Source organism: Astyanax mexicanus, chromosome 6 (genome assembly GCF_023375975.1).
Source record: "Astyanax mexicanus isolate ESR-SI-001 chromosome 6, AstMex3_surface, whole genome shotgun sequence".
Taxonomy (NCBI): domain Eukaryota; kingdom Metazoa; phylum Chordata; class Actinopteri; order Characiformes; family Acestrorhamphidae; genus Astyanax; species Astyanax mexicanus.
Window position 1 is genome coordinate 4,942,440 of NC_064413.1, and position 22,584 is coordinate 4,965,023.

Sequence of the window (22,584 nt, forward strand, 5' to 3'; positions counted from 1 at the left end):
CCCATGAGAATAACTCATCTGATTACGCACTTCCATGTCAGCCTCTGCAGCTTCATCTTTGACTTTGGCTGTCCTTTTGGTGGGTCTGTGCCTCTAGCCTGAGGCCTGGAGACAGCATAGTGAGGTTAATGGTTGAAATGGCAGTGTGGCCCCAATCCCCCTTCATCCAACCTGCTCCTAATCCTTGCTGAAGGCTCCGCGACTCATAATGGAGGGGCTGTTCAGGAGCTCTGCACATGCCCTCAGCTGCCATTTATTTGCAGCAGGGTCACCGAGTGCATGCGACCGGTTTGGGCTATAGCATGTGATTGTGTGCAGGACCGGTTTGTGCTTCAGCTTTGTGTGTTTTAGCGTCTCTTCAGAAATTCAATATTCTGACAAAAACAAGGATAGAAAGTGATGATAAATCAATAATTCTGCAATCAATAACGTTTATATGATTGTTAAACACATTTCATATATCGTAATAGAACCTGCCACTATGGATTATTAGTCATTTTTAGGTGAATAAATCTACATCAAACTAAACAAGAACACAGCCAAGCCAAGTGCCGAAAAACCTTTGAAGAGCTTTAAGTAATTTATTGTAATTTTTAAAAAAGGCTAAAAAATGGGAGGGCTAGTTTGGGAGGGGCACTGGGTGATGTATGGGTTTAGAGGTGGTAGAGCAGGAGGGAGAGCTGATTGGCTGAGCTGCAGCAGATGCAGATGGTTGGACGTCTGCAGGGGGGCGGTATTATTAATAGACTGATCTACATACTGTGATGTGTGAGTACCAAAGTACACAAAACAACATTCTCGCCTATAGCACAGTTGAACCTGTGAGGGCGCTGCAGAGGCAGAAATTACCACAATAAAAGCGTTTTTAAAGATTAGAAATGTTTATAAAAATTTAAGCAGGACTGGTATGTTTTATTACTTAAGAAAAACACAATTTTAGCCATTAATAGAAAAAAATATGGTCTAGAGTTTACTGGCTCTTTAAATGTTCAGTCACTGGTACTGTTTGCAGGTTATGTCCATATGACATAGCCCTGAAAAGAGTCACATTGTGTTTTGAATGAAGCTCTGAGTTCCCTGAACACTGAGATGGCTTTTAAGCCTTTATTACGGTTAATGAGACCCCTGAGCTGTGGTCTTTTGTCTTTGGCTTTGGAGGACAAGTGAAATAGATTCTCACTCCATCATTAAAGCTGTTAATTGTTAGCTTTAATGATAGAGTACTGCTGAGCACTGTTACCGTCACTCAACATTCAACAGTCACTCATGAAAAATATGCTAATTCTGTGCAGCCTGCTGTCTGGAACACAAAATAATTGTAAGATAATATATACACTCACTCAGCAATATAAGGAACACCACACTAATTTTGGCTATCGAATTTCGCACTATAAGGCACACAGGTGACACTAGTAAGGAACAGGGGTGCACACTGGCGACACTAGTAAGGAACAGGGGTGCACACCGGCGACACTGGTAAGGAACAGCAGTAAGTTAAGTAAACAAAACTGTAATTCCTTCAAAGTCAAACGAGTGCTGGATGTTAATCTACCCAAATTTCTCTCCTGAAAACTGTTTATTTGGGTGAGTTTATTTACAGTAAGCTTAGATTTCCAGATTTCCACTATAGCTGGGTGCAACAATATTATCTTTAACGGCTAACCGCTAGCTCTAGCCACAAATAGCAGCTAATGCCACCCGACAGTGCTACACTGAGGAACCCTCTGTGTAGCAGTGTTCCGGTAGCCTTTATTTACATGCTAAACACTACTGCAGGAGCGTAAGGTGGGGTAAGCAGCAGGCTACAGTCCGATAATATTGATCTCTGAGCGGTGAAAGAGCTAGCGCTTAGAATGGTTAGCGGCTAATGCTAATGCTGGTACAGCAGTGCTAGCCAGGGTTAGCAGCAGGCCACAGGATGATAAAACTCACGTCTGAACAGTAAAAGAGCTAGAACTTAGCGCAGTTAGCGGCTAATGCTAATACTGCTAGAGTACTAAACTGAAACTCCTGTATAACGCTGTACTATAGCAGAGTGGCTTTACTGCTCCTTAATACCTGATTGGTTTAATTCATACATAAGGAGCACCGGATTAAAAGACACACTGTTGATTTTTGATTTAAGTGTGCCTTATAGTATAAAATATGGGGTACCACTTTAAAATAAGACTACCTTCATAAAGGGTTTATAAATGGTTTAGTTTATGAATGGTTACTAATTAGGTTGTAAATGCCTTAAAAATCATTAATAATCAGTTATAACACATACATAAAAATGAATGTAGACCTGTTGTTTGCCAAATAGTGAACCCACAGCCACATAACTGCTTATTAATGATTTTAAGGCATTTACAGCCTAATTAGTGACCATTAATAAACTAATTGTAAACCATTTATAAACCCTTTATAAAGGTAGTCTTATTTTAAAGTGGTACCAAATATGGTATATCTCTGGAATTAACTGACAACTGATAAATGTTACATTTTCATCCTCTATGCATACAGTGAAATAATGTATCCGGTGAGCTTCCTGAGTGTCATCACTTATCTATCGTGGTCTATAACATACTGTAAGCTCCAGTTACATTTCAGCACTGACACAGCTAAGCTCTGCTCTCCGTACTAACCCTGTACAGTGACGGGAGGCCAGGAGTGATGAGGATGATGATGATGATGATGAAGAACTGGACGGAGGAAAGATTCTCTCATTTACATCTTTTAGGTCTGAAACTCCATTAGCCCACTTTGCTTTCAGCCAATAATCCAAACCAGATCTAATCAGTCTGCTCTCTGTCTTTAGAGACCCCAGTGTGTGTGTGTGTGTGTGTGTGTGTGTGTGTGTGTGTGAGAGAGAGAGTGTGTGTGTGAGTCTAAAATAAGAGAGGAATAATTCAATTTGAGTCTGCCATATTTGCTCTGGCTGACAAAGTGTCAACCTGGGGAGGAAGATGATGGGGAAACGAGCAAATGAAGATGTTATCATTATTGAAACATAAGCTATCTTATAAGGTAATTACACACTTTATCACATAATGTCTGTATAAATAAATAATTAATCTAATCTAGTTTGAACAATTCGAACAAAGCAATTTGGTGTGAAATGCTCCATTACAGAGAAAAATATTTAAGGATCAATAAGTACTATATATTCAGTAGTAAATGATAAAATGATTATGTTGTGTTATCAAGTAATTAGGAAACATGAAACTTTTAAGCACTGTTATCTTTTGTAAGCAGAGCTTCAGCCAGTATTTTCTTACTAGAACTAGAGCCATGTTGCTTGTTGCAGCCATGGAAGCTAGAAAGTGGGCTGGTTCCAAATCTTAGCTGCTACACAACATAAAAAGCCTCAGCCTTTATAGAAAAGCTAAATGGCCAAAAACAGAATAAAACAGGAGTAAAAATGGGCAGTTATTTCAAGAGATAGAGAAAACTAAGAACTTAGACAGACGCTAAGCTGCTAATTTTCTCCTGAACAGGTAGCTAAGCTCTTTTAGCCAGGATATTTAGCACAACGGGTAATTTATCACAACTTCTAGGTTAGCTTACTGGGGATGAGCATTTTAATTCATTTATAAATTTGAGTGTTCTCATTCATACCAGTGGTCTGTGTGCAGCTGGGCTAATATAATAAGGCAGAGAGTCCTTGAGATAGCTAACTAGCTAGGTTAGCAAGGTTAGCTAGCTAATGCTGGCTAATGCAATCATGCTACACATGCTCATGTGAACTACAGTCAGTCACAACAGAGGAGCAGATGTGTCGTATATGTAAATATATATTTCAGAAACCGATCGCTAGACTAAATATATATATATTATATAATTAAGCAACGAATCTGATTATGTTGAGTGATTTCTTATGTCCAAAATAAGTATCAATATATGTTACTCATAATTATTCCTAGTAATTATTAGCCTAGCTATTAACTGTTTATTTATATGTTTAGCATGTAAAATACAGTCAATAATCATGCTTTTTTTTGGCTTACAAGTTATTAAACGCATCTTTTACTCGTTTGTGTAGGTTGCATGTCCTCAGCTTTATTATATATGTTTTAAGTAATAATACTGTAAGAATTTAAATTAATGGGATGGCAAATATAGGAAAAAAACAAAAAAGATTTTGGAGTCCTATAAAACCAGCAAATCAAACTGTTAAATGACACCAAACAATTCCAAATGACACCATAAATAAATGTAGAAGCCTTTCTATACTGTTAAAGAAGTGAAATTACTATAGTATTTTGGAGTAATGGGAAGTCAAACTTTGGGAAAAATTTCCATTTGGTTTTGCATAAACCATAAAATTGACATATTGAATTATTGGCATTGTTTAGCATTAACCATGCTTAGGCTACAAGGCTACTAAAGCTTCTGAGATGTGAGGTTTTGTAACAACAGTGACAATACGCCAACATGCCTATTAATACAGTGATATTCCAGTTTCCTCACCAATTCATTCTGCCTATAAAGCCACTCTGTGCCGAATCTGACCCAGATTTGTGTGAATCAGGGGAGACATTAGCTGTGCGGAGGTGAACAGTAGGTCAGAATGCCTCGAGTGTCTGGAAGAGGAAGGACATTCCAATGCTCTCACCACTAGAATAATCAGATAAGCCACAAAAACAAACCGACGGAGAGGAGTGAGGTTAAACACATTGAGAAGCTCGGCATCGGCGCTAAGCAGAAATCTGCCAGACAGGCGGCTGAAGAACTGCACAGCTGGGACAGCGGCCAGGAAACAGCACTGCCATCAACAGCACTGAATGAGTGGCAATGAAGTCTCTTAGTCAAAGGCATCGTTGTTTGTGTGGGTAAGGAGCAGGATTTTAGATTTAAAAACCCCCGCCCACCGTGAAATGTGTCATGACAGATCCAAATGGTTATTCATGGACTCATAAAGCGTGCATGATTATGTCACCTATAATATTTCAAATAGCTTATTGTTTTGTAATGTCCAAAAAAAGGAGGAAAAATAAACAAACTCAGGACATTTTATTGATAAATGTATAATTACTTAACACTGATCCAAATCACTAAACAGGAGTGGGTTTCGTTTTAACATTTTCGATACCAGTACCGATACTTTGAATTCAGTACCCAAACAATACTTTTAACCCTATATTGAGCTACTAGTGAGCAAATAGGGCTGAAATGAGGAGGACAAAACTGACTGCTGTAAAAAAAAAAAAAAAAAACACATCAGAAGGTCTTCAGTACAGACTTTTAAATGTGTCTCTGTGGAAATTTGTTGCTACCCAGTTAGAAGGTGTTTTTCCCAATGTGTTCAATGATTCAAGTGGGTCAAGGAGTCAATGGTCAAGGCCAAACAAAACCCCAACCCATTATCCCTCCTCCACCAAACTTTACTGATCACTCTAGTCTGGTGGGTCCATCATTCTTCTGGCATTTGTGTGGTTTTGTAATCATTTAGTATGTAAGCCAGCCACCAAAATTCAATTCAGGACTTTCAAATTCATCATGGTTTTCTTAGCAAATCATACTGTTATCAAATTACACCATAAAATCACTATAGAAGCCTTTCTATACTATTAATGACATATGTATCAAGTGAAATTACTGTAGTATTTTTTGGAGTAATGGGGAATTAAACTTGGGAAAAATTTCCATTTGGTTTTGCATTCACCAACAAATTGACATATTGAATTATTGTTATTTCCATAAAGCATTTGTGCTTAGCATTAACCATGCTTGGGCTACAAGGCTACTAAAGCTTCTGAGATGTGAGGTTTTGTTACAACAGTGGCAATACGCCAACATGCCTATTAATACAGTGATATTCCAGTTTCCTCACCAATTCATTCTGCCTATAAAGCCACTCTGTGCCGAATCTGACCCAGATTTGTGCCACCAAATTTCAATTCGGGACTTTCAAATTCATCATGGTTATCTTTTTTTTTTTTTAGCATTAAGTGTAACATTTAAACTTAACACCAAACCAATCAGAATTCCTGTTTAAAACCTATTAACATGCCTTGACCAGTAAACAAGCTACAGGTGTAGGTGATACAAAACCCGTATTCTCAGCACTTATTTACACTCTGAATATTCCTACACAATATTTAAGGAAGCTAACTGTTCACTCTCTACTCAACCTAATAATTCCAGATCAGTAACAGGAATCAACCCAAAATCTGTATGTTTGAAAATAGACGTAAAAACTGGCCTGTTAAGGGTTTAAGGGTGGGAGGTTCATATTCAGTGATTCAGTCATAGTCAATGTCAATGCGTCTACTGTGATGCTGAACTGATACACTTGATCTCAATACTGGGACAAGAGGCTATATATATATATAGAGATATATATACAGCTAAACACTGTTGCCAGTCTGTTAGTGTCTAAGTTCGTCTGGTGCCATTAAAAAAAAAAACAGCAGACTAAAGCCGGCGGAGATTCACAACAGGACTTTAGAGTCCTGAGACTATAAACAGACTGGCAGTCTAACACTATCCCACTGATTTCCATGGAAACGTGCAGCATGCTTTGACGTGCCAGTCAGAATGTGACTAATAATTTCACAATGTTGAGAAAACAGTTCAGATATCCACACACATAAACTCTTTACATAAAGAACATGCAAAAATATGGTTCCATTAAGAACCATAGTTGTAACAGAGATGCGTGAGTGGGAAGAACCCATACATTGGTTAAAAACATTACTAGCGAATCTATGTGATACCTTAAAGCTCCACTAGGTAGAATTGAGATTTTGTGCTCGTGGGCTCCCCCTACAGTTGTAGAGTGTAAAAAATGTTTCAGGCCGATTAGTTTCTCTTTTTCGTTTTCTGGCTTTCACAGACATATTCGGTCTCTTTCCAGCTTCTGCCAGAGTGTCTGTATGTTAGTTTGTAAAGAATGAACCAGTAGTCTTTGTAGAACTGTTAGAACTAAAGGTCGGAAAGCAGGTCGCAGTTCTCGCGAGCGTTGGTCGCGGACGCTTCGGAAAACTTACAGAGTCTGGTTTGAGCTCAGAGGACCTACGGCACAGACACGAGAGCACCGCTATTCCTCCTATTACACCTCAATGCAGCGCTGCAGTGAGTTTCAAACTGTAATTTTACTTCTTTAAAAAGATCAAAAATCAAGAAAATCCTACCTAGTGCTGCTTTAAGATTTTTGACTGCTGCAGCCACTGTAATTAGACTGGAGGTTAAGTGTCTCTAAAACTGTTTGCTTCTAGATGTAGTTAATGCTGCTAGCAGTTTTGTGTTGCTGTGTTAATAACAACTCACTTTGAAGGTTGAAAGATGCACTTATGATCGAGTGGAAAAGCCAAGGACTAAAACACTGGCTGGTAATGAACATCTGCTGCCGTATGCCAACTCTAGTGGTTGAACAAAGAACTGTAGTCTCCTATTCACCTACATTAAGACTAGCACAGCAGTGTTGTAATTCATAAATACCAAATGTGATCTGATTAGCTCTTAAGATCGACAAAATGAGAGAAATATCAGCCAAGTGCATATTTTTGACAAGAAATCGTAGACAATCGAGCCTTCTCTATCTCTGCTTTTTCTTTTTCCTATATCATGGCCACAGTTTCAATTGGATGATGGTACAATCTACCAGAATAAATTTGGTAGAACAAATTAAATGTCCAATACAATCTAGCTCAGTCTCACACTCAGAACCCAGTGGTTAAAGTGAAAAATATGTCTGTTGCTTTTTGTCAAAAACGTGTGACCCTCAACTGCCCTCTAATGGATGCACTGTTTAACACCCATGCCAACAACAAGATGCATATAAGTATGTGGACAGTGAGGGTGATCGCAACATTTAAAATAGATAGAGAGATAGAGAAATAGATTTGGAGGTAAGAAGACGGTACATGAAGCCAACAACCTCTTTCCCTCAGTAAGTGCATTGAAGAAGGGAAGGGGCTGGGTCTTCCAGCATGGCAATGACCCAAAAAACACAGCCATGGCAACTAAGGAGTGGCTCCATAAGAAGCATTTCAAGGTCCTGAAGTGGCCTAGCCAGTCTTCAGACCTGAAACCAAAAGAAAACCTGAAGATCTGGAGAAGATCTGTATCTTCTCCTGTAAACAAAGCTTTCTTTACTAAATATTAATTTCTTTTTTTTATTGTATCAATTGTTTACTTTATGCAATCCAATGCAAATCATACTGTAAATGTAAATACCTACGATAAAAATGACAGACCTCTCCATTTTGTGTAGGTGGGAAAACTTTCAAAATCGGCAGTGAATCAAATATATCAAACATATTTTCCCCACTGAATTATGAATTAAAGAACATGATATGGTTAGAGCAGAAAAGAGCAGCAGCAGCTTGAGATAAGTGCTGAAAAAGTGTTCCCACACTCCCGCACAATCCTGCACTTAAAATAAACCAGATGTGTGTCAGCAGGTCAGACATCCATCAGTTTTATCATCCACAGCAACGTACCTCTTAGACAAAGGAAGGTGAGGAAGTCCTCTGTTTTGGGTTTGCACTTGGTGAGATCACTGAGAGGAAGGCTGGGACTGGGTGGCATGGTCTCCAGTAATTTAACTGGAGTTGCATTGGGAGAGCTTGGCTGAGACTGGGCAAATTTCCTCTGTGCTTGCAGCCTTGGCCTGGAGAAAGTGTGGGAAAGAAGGAGAACATGTTAAATATAGACATACACTGATCAAGCATAACACCCATTTCCTATGTTTTTAGCTTCACTGAGCTTTTTGCAGAACTTGTAGTTCTAACTTGTAGTTTTTTGCAGAACTTTGTAGTTCTATAATTATAGATTGTAGTCCTGTATCTGTTTCTCTAAGTACTTTATTATTATTACCGTCCTTTCATCCTGTTCTTCATTGTTCAGGACCCCACAGGTCCACCACAGAGCAAGTACCATTTGGAGGACATAGTATGCTGCCTACAGGGTGCTGATGGTGGACTATCCTCAGCAGTGACACTGAGGCGTTTAACCCTTGTGTGGTGTTCGGGTCTGTGGGACCCGTTTTAATTTTTCATCAAATGATACTAAAAAAATATTTTTTCTAACTCAAACTCATTGGCATTGGCTCATTTTTTGTGAAAAACATACATCAAAACGCATTTTCAATAAACACACACTGTACACCCCCCCCCCCCCCCCCCTACACATTTATATTACATACAATATGTTTGGCCAAGGGCTAATAAACATTGCTTCATTTGTAAAATTGAAACTAAACAAATTTTCTACTCATATCTTGAGTTTAAGTCATTTTCTTTTACATTTTATTAAAAAACTAATAAAAAAAAGTGTAGCACTTTTTGAAAGAAATGTAACATAAGAAAGGTAAAGGGCAAATATTAACCATGTAAGCTGTTTATATTGCTTGCAATTTAGGTGAAGCAAGCATGTGTAAAGCATTTTAATGTAAAACTGCTTAATTTTGCTGAATTAAATACAAGTAACAAAGTAAACGAGTAACAAAAATATGAACACCACACAAGGGTTAAAAACTCCAGCAGCACTGCTGTATCTGATCCACTCATACCAGCACCATACAGACTTCTATCACCTCATACACCACCAACATGCTATTTCAATGTTCCTAGGGCCTGCTAGAGTAGTTAAACAAGATTTCTAACAAGATTTTAAGTAAATTTATAGCAAACAAGTTAGCCTAACAGTCTGTTATCATGGCTTGTGATACTGATATTTTGAAAAAACAAGCACACAGAGCGTACACCCCCAACAGTTACACACATAAGGACGAGCTGCAGTGCACAAACCCAACTTTTATATCAACAGTAAAAAAAAGAAACTAAATTAAAAGCATTGCTGTTCCTTAAAATGAGTTGCTCCCACACCTTAACAGCATGAGCACACAGGTTGGTTTCTTTGTTAAAATATCAAGCCACCAAAGTTAGGGAATGGCAAGTAACACATTGATTGGTTTATTTCATGTTACGCCCAAAGCAAATCCATGATTAATTAAGAGAATTAGTACATGCCTCTTGCCTGTTTCGCAAGACATACTTTTTTTTTTTTTTACCGTCGTTTCGATAGCAAAGACACAATGACACGTCCTAAAACAAAGTGCACTGTGCATGGTTGATGGCTCTCCTAAAAAAAGGAGCTGCTAAGAAAGTTCTTATTCTTTACTAGTTCGAATCCCAGTCATGCAGCTTGCCATCAGCTGCCAGAGCCCTGAGAGAGCAAAATTGGCCTTGATCACTCTCAGCTCACAAGGTGTCTGTGAGCTGATGTATCAGAGCCGAGTCGCTGCGTTTTCCTCCGAGGATTACTAGTCATAGAGGGAGTCCTAATGAGTGGGTTGGGTAATTGGCCTTGTAAATTGGGGAGAAAATGGGGCTTTACAATACCATGTCAAAATCCAAGGGTGTAACTGACACAAAACTCTCAGCATATGCTGCCTTTAACATCTGGATAAGTTTACATTTGAGAACGCGAAAGGAAGCTTTCAACCTCCAGGCCCGTTCTTATAAATTCAACATGATGGCGTATCTGTTCTTCTTCAAGAATCAGCACATTTCCCACTATAAACTGTTGAAAACGTGAACGACAACAGATCAAGAACTTCTAAAGCTGCTCAGAAGAAGGACAACAGACCCCCTCTTTGTTATGGGTACGTTTAGACTTTCACTTGTTTCCATTACGTAAAGTAAACCTATATACAGCTCTGGAAAAATTTAAGAGACCACTTTAGTTTCTGAATGAGTTTCTCTGATTTTGCTATTTATAGGTTTATGTTTGAGTAAAATGAACTTTGTTGTTTTATTCTATAAAATACGGACAACGATATATTGTAATTTAAAGCATTTGCATAAAATGCTTTCAGACCTCAAATAATGCAAAGAAAACAAGTTCATATTCATTAAGTTTTAAGAATTCAAAAATCAATATTTGGTGGAATAACCCTAGTTTTTAATTACAGTTTTTGTGCATCTTGGCATCATGTTCTCCTCCACCAGTCTTACACACTGCTTTTGGATAACTTTATGCCTTTACTCCTTGTGCGAAAATTCAAGCAGTTCAGCTTGGTGGTTTGATGGCTTGTGATCATCCATCTTCCTCTTGATTATATTCCAGAGATTTTCATTTGGTAAAATCAAAGAAATTTGATTTTTAAGTGGTCGCTTATATTTTCCAGAGCTGTATTCTAAGTTCTAATTCAGAAATCCTTAAAAACAAAGATGAGTTGTTTACAATAAAATAAAAAAAGTTTTCTCTATCCAATTTATTATGCATTATTAAGTACAGTGGCTTTATCTCCCCTCAAACATACAAGTATATACTAATATTTTAATTGACACCACTAATATAAATATAATTGCCTTTTAGATTAAATGTACAAAACATCAAGGCTTTAAATAAAGGCTTTGATTAATATTGGGTTTACTTTGTCCCACAAAATTAAACAATATATAGAAATCAGTCTAAATTAGCAGAAAAACAGCTTTACAAAACTAAACATTTTAAATAGTGCTGTAAACACTGTAAATGGTCATAAAATACTCAATGTTTAAGTATTTAAAAGAGATATTTCTCAAAAGCTCTATTGCAAAAGTAAGACACAAGTTTAATATCAATCTAAAATATGTTTTTCTTGAGGTTGTTAGAAGCATTACAATATTAAAATGAGTGTCATGGCAATATAAAGCAATTTTTTTATTAATCAACAGCACAAGTTAATTAATAACGTGGGTGCATATTTATTTATTATCATTATTTTTGACCATGTTAATTTCAGAAACAAATCCTTCAGGATGTTACATGTCCACCTAATTATTGTTGTATGTAGTAGTTTTTTTTTGCCATGAAATAATTCAATATTGCTAGAACATAATACTACTACTACTACTACTACTACTACTAATAATAATAATAATAATAATAATAATAATAATAATAATAATAATAATAATAACAACAACACCAAATAATGCTTTTGCAAAATCTTTTTTAATTCAATAAATTTTATAATTTTACTGTGCAAACTTCTAACTGTCCCCTGCAAAAATGTCAGCAAACATTATATTTAGAACCAAGATGTCAGAAATGTCAACTCTGCTGCTGCACAGCCAGTGGGTTAAAAATGAAGCAGTGGTAAACCTCACACACCTCAAAGGAAGTGTGTGTAACTCTCACACCTCCTGATCGGTAGTAGTGAAGTGTGATACAGGGAGACATTTACCACAACTGAGAAAGTGAAACAAATAAAGAAACTAACCTGCTTTCCAATAATAAAGAAAGCTTTCTGAAATGAGTCACTAAGTTTCATCCATTTTGTCTCATTTTAACCACATAGACTTTCTCAATCTCAATTTTTGTGTGTACTTGTGTTTATGTTGACACGGGAAACATCATGTTTAGAAAATAGTGCTGCTGTGTAATAAAATGTAGTTTAAAGTTATTTTTAGGCAAAAAACGTAGTGGTTTAGACTTGATATGTGTTTTTTGTGATTTATAAAAAAGTGACTATGTTGTTCCCAGCTACCGGAGTCCTGAGAGAGCACAATTGACCTTGCTCTCTCTGGGTGGTTACAGTAGATGGCGCTCTCTCCTCACATCACTCCCAGGGTGATGTGGATCAGCACAAGGCTGCGTCTGTGAGCTGATGTATCAGAACCAAGTCTCTGCACTTTCCTCCGAGCGTTAGCGCTGTGATGCTACTCTGCAATGCTGCATCAGCAACAGTTCTAAAAGAGGTGGAGCCTGACTTCACATGTATCAGAGGAGGCGTGTGCTAGCCCTCACCCTCCTGGTGTGTTGGGCATCACTAGTGAAAGAGTTCTAATGAGTCCTCTAATGAGTGGGTTGGGTAGGGTGACCAAACGTCCGTATTTCCCGGGACATGTCCGTATTTCACGTCCTGTCCCGGGCGTCCCGGGGTTTTTTCAAAAAGTGAGGAAATGTCCTGGTTTACCCAAACGAAAATATGGTCACCCTAGGGTTGGGTAATTGGCCTTGTACATTGGAGAGAAATTAAATTATTATTATTATTATTATTATTATTATTAAGTGTGCTTCTATGTTCCAATTACAGCAGCTGTAACAATTACAGAATAAAAGTCCTGCATCCTTCTGTCCTCAGGAGTATACACTCAGGAGTCAGATTTACCAAGTCCATAGTGGCCAAGTATAGGAGTCCAAACTTGTGTACTCTGTATAAAAAAAAACGACCATAGGAGCTCAAACATTTTCTAATAGTGAAAACTCATCAACCACCAATCAGATTTGTGCAAACTGCCTCCACAACTTATCCTGCACTTTGTTAAAGGAGAATTCAATTGATTTTATATTCAGTTGCCAGTTTAATTGCATTTAATTGAGCTATAAATGGAAGTAAAGTGGTGTGAAATGATTGTTCTGAAACGTACAGAGTCAGAATTGTTCTGAATGTGGTTTATCAGCTTCGGTAACCGTGTAGTTGCTCTACAGTGTACAGTTATAGGAGTTATAAATGACAGCCCGGGCTTACAGTCAGGGGAGGGCAGAAGATTAATAAACAGACTCTTGTCCACCATAAATATTATTGTCCGTGGGCATACCGAGGCAGAGAGGTGTGCGAGTGTATGTCTTCGCAGCTTCTTTCAGCGCGGCAGCGACGTGCTCCTCACTCACAGAATTAATCATCCGGCAGCAGAGGCGCTGAGGGGGAGCCGGAGATTTCCGAGCCCAGCAAAAAGTCTCAGCACTCAGGCAATTATCCAGCCCTGCCCTGCTTAATGAGCAGTGGAGGGTTTCAGAGAGGTGCGGCGGAGCTCGGGCGCAGACGCGAGCGTGAGCAGTTCTCTCCCATGAATACACGGGCCAGCCTGGGCTTCCATTAACCTTCAGCTGCAGATGAAAGCTTGTATGCAGCTCTTTGAGCTGGAGTGGCTATAATGTAAAATAGTCGAGTGTGCGATCAGTGGAATGGAATGCAGGGACTCCTTTTCAGCTCAAGGGTTGTGCAGTTCCAGCTCCATGCTGATTAGAGCTTTAATCGGCCCTGAAATGTAATGCTGAATTGTGCGGACGCGTACCCAACTGAGAGTCTGCTAAACTTCTGCTGCAAACCAGTCCAACACAGGCCAACACAGTCCAACAAAATATCTCTGATATCTGATAAAAGTCTGTGTGAGGCTAAATGTAGACTTTTAAAACTTTTTTTTAATCCTTGACCTGACAAACCTGACCACCTGACCTCAGACTAGGGGTGTGCCATATCGTATCGTACGCGATAATATCGCCAACATTTTTAAATATCTGAACGATATTATACCCTAAACATTTTGTGCCATATCACCCACCCTAATTATCACATCATGGTACTACTTTTTTTTGCTGTTTTTAGCAAAAGAAAAAATCACACTGTTCTCATTTTCCATTATATATCTAATAGAGACAGATTATATCTGTCCAGTATCATTTATTTTACTTTAACCCTGGATATATGGAGATATTTGAAGTGCATTATTAGTTTCATGACATTCTGCATCATTGGCCTCTTTTACAAGTCTGATTGAATTCTTGTAATTTTTAATATCTCAGGTAGGGGTGTGACATAAATTGTATGCAATAATTAAATAAAATTTTCAGTTGGTTGCAGTAGTGTATTCTTGAAAAAAAAAAGTTATTATTTTATATCGCCAAGAGTACCTTTATCATGAAAATACCATGAAATATCATGATATTACTTTAGGGCCATATCGCCCACCCCTACCTCAGAATACCATATTTTTCGGCGCACTTAAAATCCTTTTATTTTCCCAAAAGTGCACCTTATAATTCAGAAAGCCTTATGTATGAATTCTACCAGTCAATTATTCAATTATTAAGGAGCAGTAAAGCCACTCTGCTGAAGTACAGCGTTGTATGGGTGAGTTTTCAGTGAAGTTTCTCCAGCACTAAGGCTGGGTGCAGCAGCATTAGCATTAGCCGCTAACTGCAGCGATAGCTTTTTTGCTGTTCAGGGTTGAGTTCAGGGTTCTTCTCGTTTTCCTCCTCTATCCTGTTATTACCCTATTGGTCTCTTTCAGGCTCTTTTATGTCCTCTGTTGCTAATGTACCTGTTTTTTGGGGAAAAAACGACCACTAACTGTAATGTTATGTAATGTGATCTACTCTCTACCCAACCATAATAAATAATGCTGTCAAAGTTAACATGTAGACATGTGTGATTAATCTTTAAACTTTACCCTGTAACATTTTTTGAATGCAGACCACAACCAGAAAGTAGACTGTCCAGATTCTGTCTGATCATGGCTTGGAGAATAAGTACCGTTGTGAATCAACACTCACCTCTTTCTTGCAGGCCCTTCTCCTGAGTATTCGCTGTCATCGTTGCTGGTCTGAGCCGTGCGCCGAGACCTTTCCGCCTTACAGCTGCCTGTGAACAGTCCTGCTTTGGCTCCTGACCCGTTCAGATGACCATTCGCAAAGGAACCTGAGGGAGAAAAGACACAAGCCCATTTGCACCTGCCTGGAGAGCTGAAAACATTTCCACATACTAGTGCATTGAAGAGTTACTTTATTTTAGTAATTCAGTTCAAAATGTGAAACTCATATATTATATGTATGTTAAGCCTTTATTTCTTTTATTGTTGATGATTATGGCTTACAACTGGTACTTATAGACCAACTGGTACTTTTGGCAGTGTGCCAAGTCCTGCTGGAAAATGAAATCCGCATCTCCATAAAAGTTGTCAGCAGAGGGAAGTGCTGAAGTGCTGTAAGATTTTCTGGGAAACCAAACTGCACTGACTTTGGATTTCCAAGAGTGAACGTGCAGGTCAGGTTCCTCTACTAAGAAGCACAGAAGCGCTGCGCCATAAAAATACCAATCCGGCAACATCACAGCACACCTGGCTCTTATAGGCAAAGGAAAGTGAAACGCTGATTGGTTTATTTTATGTTATTTAATGTAATTTCCCGAAACACAACCATAAATAATTTACAGAATTAGTACAAGCTGTTGGCATGTTTCGAGCCACTTAAGGCGTACTTTTCCTGGCGTTATGACAGCAAAGACGCGCTCCACGGTTAACGGCTCACCTATATATTGCTAGAATAGGGCCCTGAATGTTTTCATTCATTGTTTTTCATAAAAGTAACTATTTCTAAACTTAAAGGAGAATTCAGAAGGAAATGAGAGCGAGCGTGCGAAACAGCTACAGCAGATCAATTTTAATACACCACAGAGAGTAGTCTGCCCTGCCCAGCCCTTCCCAGACACAAAGACGTAGTTAGCTAACCTAGCTTTATGCACTGCTAGCTGCGTTAGCCTTAGCCAAGCCTGTTGTACAGGAAAAATCCCACTGCTCCAAAAATACACACACCAGAGAGTTGGGTTCAGTACTTTCAGGTCCTATTAATTTACTGCTTTAGTAGATAACATATACATCTAACATATACATTTGAGTAGCCTACTGTTTTATTTTGTTGTAGCCCGATCTAGATATCAGTTATGAAGTCAAGTAAAGCCAGTGAAGACTAAGCAGATGCCGCTGGTAGGAGAGGCAGAGAAATTTTCAAACTCACTACCAATATTTACTCTTGTTTTGTTCCTACTTTGGTCACTGAGCTTTTTTGAGACCTGCCTGCTTGCTAGCTTCCATGCTGCAGCACCACTCGCTCGCTGTTGTGTATTGGCAGCCTTGGGGGTGGAGTTAACATTGGGGAAGGAGCAGCAGGCGGAGTCAGAGGCCAAAACAAACACAGATACCGTGAGGCACTGCACAGTTTAAATAGAAACGTACTGGCGGAAGTCCACTGAGTTCTCAAGTACCCAGACATGTCTCTAACTAAAACAAGAAACTAAAAAATCAACAAGTCAATTCTAACATTCTAACATTTTAACATTACAAAGGATGTAGTGAGTAGAGGCTACAAGGAAGGATTAAGACACGCTAAAAGAAAATAAAGATTATGAAACACAAATATACTATTTGGCACCTTACATTCATAAGCAGTCATAATCTGATATTCAAATTGTCCAGTATGATTTACATAATCACAATACTATCAGTTTAAGCTTGTAAAATCCGGTGAGGCTGTCATTAAGGCCACTGAACTGTCTGTCTTTCCGAGAGCCAGTGTGTAACCATATCGCCACCAAACAACATATCATTACTAATAAAACAATGAACAGCAGAACAGCAGTTTAATCTCTACAGTAAACAAACACACCAGTGCAATCTGAGAATGGATGACTGCTGGGGAAAGTGAAACCACATGCAATTAAGAACTCGCAGCCTTTTATCTAAGATTTCATTCAAAGCTCGCTGCCATCGAGCGGCATAACAGCCGTGTATAATCACTGATAAGCCTCATTCATTCCAACTGCTCCCATGCTGTTAAGCTCAACGGACTTAGCAGCAACAATACATAATCAGACGCAGAGTCTTTCCTGTCCCGAACGACTGTTTTAACACTGTGCACAGAAAAAAAATTTGGCCACCCTTATTCAAAAAATACATTACTTTAAACTAAGCTAAGAGAATAAAATATTATCTGATTTCCAAAAGGAATACAGTTAAATAAAACACTTTTCTTCAATCTTTCAAGCAAGATTTTATTTTATTTAATTATCCCAAAACTCAGTAGTGCACCTTATAATCTGGTGCACCTTATGTATAAATTGTATCAGTCAGGTATTAAGGAGCAGTAAAGCCACTCCACTAAAGAAAAGCATTATACAGGATTTTCAGTGAAGTTTTTCCAGCACTAAGGCTGGGTGCAGCAGCATTAGCATTAGCCGCTAACTGCAGCGCTAGATCTTTCATCATTCAGAGGCAAGTATATTGGACTGCAGTCTGTGTGTTTGCCTTGTTATCCTCTTGAGACCCAGTGTCCTCATATGGGGACATTACATTTCTGCTTCTCTGCACCAAGATACTTCATTTTTTTAAACATTGGCCCTTTGCAGAGACTGCCCGTACCATCTAGTGGTCACAACATGACAACATTACACTAAATTGGTTGTAAACCAATAGGCGGGAAGCCCAGTCAAAGGTTTTTACAGCCATTGCAGACAATTGCAGAAACAGGGGCCAGGTAAAAATTATCCTCCACTTTTATGTTCAAAATTAGTTTATTTTATTTTTGTAGAAATCTAACATTTAGTTGTTGCACTAATTTTGTCCTTCTGATCACAAATGGAAAGGGTCTTTTTTTTTTTAAATGTTTAAATAAACCACTGTCCCCACATTAGGACACTGTTTTTTTTTTGTTTTTGTTTTTTTCTTGTTTTTTTTTTTTTTTTTTGCAAAAATGACTTCCTGTACAAGGACAAAGTTTAGTTTCTATACATCTTAGGTCCTAGTAATCCCAAATAGCTAGGAGAAAGTAAAAAATGGCAGGCATATGTCCAGGTTTCAGGAGGTTATATATTTTCGGACAATATACTGTAGCAGAAATATTTGCAAATAATACAATTCTTGTCATTTTCAGATATATTTTGAATACTGGATATCAGTACCGGATGTCTCTATCAATGATTAACCTTTATTTTGATCATAACAGAAAATCATAGAATGTAAAAATAGAATAAATATACAGTGTAAAAATTCCCCTCAGCCTACACTCCAAGGGAAGTAAGATTTCAGCACAACATCTACTGTTGTTTTCATTTTTAATATTTTTATTAAAACATGAGAAATGTGTTTAAAAAAAATCATACCATAATTATTGAAACATTTTCTATCACAATATATACCGACTTATAACATATGCTGAATTACTGTCCAGCCCATGTGGTCACATGAGACCAAAAAAAAAAACATTTCTGGTATCAACTCCACTCGCCAAGTTTGGAAAAAGAAGAAGGATAAGTACAACCCTAAGATCATTGTGTCAACTGTGAAGCATGGTGGTGGAAACATAATTTTTTGGAGGTGTTCTTTTTTTTTTGCAATGGGGACAGGACAACTGCACAGCAGTAAAGAGTACATAGATGGAGTCATGTACCCCAATATTTTGAATAACAACCCTTTTTCAATCAGAGCATGATGATGGATTGTGGCTGGGTCTTCCAGCATGACAATGACCTGAAAAACACAGCCTAGCCAGTCTCCAGAAACCTGAAAGATCGGGAAAAGATCTGTATGGAGAAGTGGGCCAAAATCTCTGCTGCAGTGTGTGCAAACTTGATTAACCCTTGTGTGGTGTTCGGATCTGTGGGACCCGTTTTCATTTTTCATCAAATCATACTGAAAAAATATTTTTTCTAACTCAAACTCATTGGCATTGGCTCATTTTTTGTGAAAAACATATATCAAAACACCCCCCCCCTATACATTTATATTACATACAGTATGTTTGGCCAAGGGCTAATAAACATTGCTTCATTCATAAATTTGAAACTAAACTAATTTTCTACTCATATCTTGAGTTTAATTCATTTTCTTTTACATTTTATTAAAAAACTAATAAAAAAAGAGTAGCACTTTTTTAAAGAAATGTAACATAAGAAAGGTAAAGGGCAAATATTAACCATGTAAGCTGTTTATATTGCTTGCAATTTAGGTGAAGCGAGCATGTGTAAAGCATTTTAATGTAAAATTGCTTCATTTTGCTGAATTAAATACAAGTAACAAAGTAAACGAGTAACAAAAATATGAACAGCACACAAGGGTTAAAAAGAACAGAAAACACAGGTTTCTGTACCAAATATTAAGTTCTTTTTTTGGATTTGGATTTAAAGTTGTACCTAAAATAAAAATTACAGAGCTCTCTATTCTTGCAAAATCAGCTGCTTTATAATTAACATGACGCCATTCGCTAAAGCATAATCAAAACAAATAGGCCTGCATGCTGTGCTAGGCATGCACAGGGGCTGAGCTCATACACTGTTGACCTTTACATTCTCAGACAGGCAATGTTGCATGCTACTCAAACACACACACACACACACACACACACACACATGCATGGTCAGGCCACTGAGTTCACCCATTAGAGTGAACGTTCTGACGGTTCAGGCAGCCAGAACGTAATGCAGCCCAGGCAAAGGAAACCCATACAGAGAGGGCATTATTCGGGGCATAATTTACTTCGCTAACACATATTCAGTGCAATCATGGCAGAACAATAATAATCCTAATGGGCCACTAAGTGGCTGAGAAAATAAAGCAAAGCTGTGCGGTGCTGTGCACCGGGCCCCTAAGCACCAGGTGAGGTTTAATAACCCCTGGTATATACTGGATCCTGACTGTGAATCAGCTCACGTCAGGACAATTTGCGTCTTTTTTTTGTGTGGTATTACTTTTATTTGTGTGGTATTAAACGATTAACATGAGTTAGTAAAATAGTTCTCTTCTGCGCATGCAAAGGATGCGCCTACCGACTTCACCTTAGTGTGAAGTGATGAGGTAAAAGAGCGCCATCTAGTGCTGTAGGATATATCGTTTAAGCATCGTCACGGCGATGTGTGTGATCGGAGGACATGCAATTTCATTAAACACGTCTTGTTGCAATGTTTTGATTCCTGACACAAAAAGTAGATACACAGCGCTGTCTCTGTGTCTGTGTGAGTGACAGGTTTCTGCTGCCTGAGAAGCACAAGGGGGAGGGGGAGCATGGTGGGCAGGAGTAAACCACATGGTTGGGCACGTGCTTGTAAATGTGAGCACGTGTGGAAAGTTGTGCACCTCAGTCCAGCACAGATTTGCGGCGCAGATATTTTCAGTTACAGCTGAATTCACGCTTTTAATCCCTGAAAAACGCTCTTATTTATCTTTTAAAAAGCCATTAAAAAGCCTGATTAAAAGGTCAATTAATGCTGTTTTGCTGTTTTCATAGGGTTTTGAGTCCATGGTGCTCACTAAGCTCTTAATCGGTCCGGACTCGAGACAGCGCGCAGGGCTGATGATGCATTGGTGGTCCTGCATTGCTTTAAATCGCGATATATATTGCCGAAAAAAAGAACATTTTAATGTACATTTTTTCCACTATCATGCAGCCTTAGCGCCATCTACATACCCCTATAGAGAAAGCATGGCTAGTTGTGTTCTCTCAGAACTCCGGCAGATGATGGCAAGCTGCATGACCGTTTTGAATTGTTTCTTAGCTCTGAATTACTGTGTAAAGTATTTAACACTGATGTGTTATTCGCACAAATAACACAAGAATGAACTGCCATGTTCTTCCTAGCGCTGTTAGCTCCTATCTGACGAGACAGTGTTGCTGCCTGGCTTCAGCGCTGCCTGTGGGTTTTCACAAGCCATGGTGGGCGGGGCCTTGAATACTAATCCACAGGTTGGCGTAGACTATGCTTTTCCAGACTGATTTATTTTTCTGAACTTTTTTTTTTTACTAGCTGCTACAGACAATGGAGGTCAAGGTAGAACATCATCATGTACATGTACAGCATGTGCAGCATCATGTACAAATCAGAGAGACCTACTGTATTTCACAAAGAACAAGAAAATGTGGATTTTAGCAGAAGGACAACGTAAAGTCTAAAGTGTGGAAAAATCTCCCTGCAGAATCTTTTGCAGAAAATCTAAAAGTGAGAATCCTGAAAAGAATGGAATCTGCCAAGATAAACACTGACAAATTAGATTATTTATTAATTTGTTTAGTGTCATTTTCTCTTAAGAACGATTTATAAAATAAGTTACAGGTAGCAATGGCTGACCAATGAGAGGTTTCTTGAGCTACGTGATTGTGATGGCAGATGGGTGCAGAGCGTTAGTCGTAGAGCTGATAATGGAGAAGCTTTCTCTTCTACCATCAAAAGGTCAGCCTCCTACCGCGGCGTAGAGCACCAATACTGCTGCCCAGCAGGACCACTGGGAATACCCGTCACTTTTATGTGCATTATTAACTTAGCCGCACTCAGATGCAGCACAACTGTCACGTTAGATACCATCTGAAATTTGGTTTGGGTTTAGTGGGATATGTGCCAGAAGATTATCTGTTTAAAATGTAAATAATACCTCTAACGCTCTGCAGCTTTAATTCCCCATCGAGAATCTTTGGGATGTGCTGAAGAAGGTTTTTCACAGAGCTAAGCTAAAGGCGGTCCAATAAAATATCATAGTGTGACCTTTTTATGGTGTACAATTATTTTACTTTAGCTGAGAAAACAATGATATACATATACTGATTTTGCTATTTATAGGTATAGGTTTGAATAAAATAAATAGTGTTGTTTTATTTTATAAACTATGAACAACATTTCTTCTAAATTCCAAATAAAAATATTGTCATTTAGAGCATTTATTTGCAGAAAATGAGAAATGGCTGAAATAACAAAAAAGATGCAGAGCTTTCAGACCTTGAAAACAATTCATATTCACAAAGTTTTAAGAGTTCAGAAGTCAATATTTGGTGGAATAATCCTGGTTTTTAATCACAGTGTTCATGCATCTTGGCATCATGTTCTCCTCCACCAGTCTTACACACTGCTTTTGGATAACTTTATGCAGCTTTACTCCTGGTGCAAAAATTAAAGCAGTTCAGATTGGTGTGATGGCTTGTGATCATCCATCTTCCTCTTGATTATATTCCAGAGGTTTTCAATTTGGTAAAATCAAAGAAACTCATCATTTTTAAGTGGTCTCTTATTTTTTTTTTAGGCTGTATGATTGTCAGATAAGCAGCAGTCTTATCAGCGAGTGTGACCAC

General features: G+C 38.3%; 1 protein-coding gene and 1 long non-coding RNA gene across 3 annotated transcripts in view; both read right to left on the reverse strand.

Annotated features, from left to right (window-relative positions):
• LOC125802491 (uncharacterized) overlaps positions 1–22,584 on the reverse strand; it is a 479,356-nt gene that overhangs the window by 393,709 nt on the left and 63,063 nt on the right. The window lies entirely within an intron of this gene.
• Positions 1–22,584, reverse strand: part of jarid2a (jumonji, AT rich interactive domain 2a) — an 89,894-nt gene that overhangs the window by 47,127 nt on the left and 20,183 nt on the right. For both annotated transcript variants that reach the window (XM_049480718.1, XM_049480717.1), the window contains exons 3-4: positions 15,256–15,400; positions 8,430–8,599 (exon numbers count right to left, since the gene is read on the reverse strand). In XM_049480718.1, coding sequence (XP_049336675.1) covers positions 8,430–8,599; positions 15,256–15,400 — 315 coding nt within the window. The remainder of the gene's footprint in view (positions 1–8,429; positions 8,600–15,255; positions 15,401–22,584) is intronic.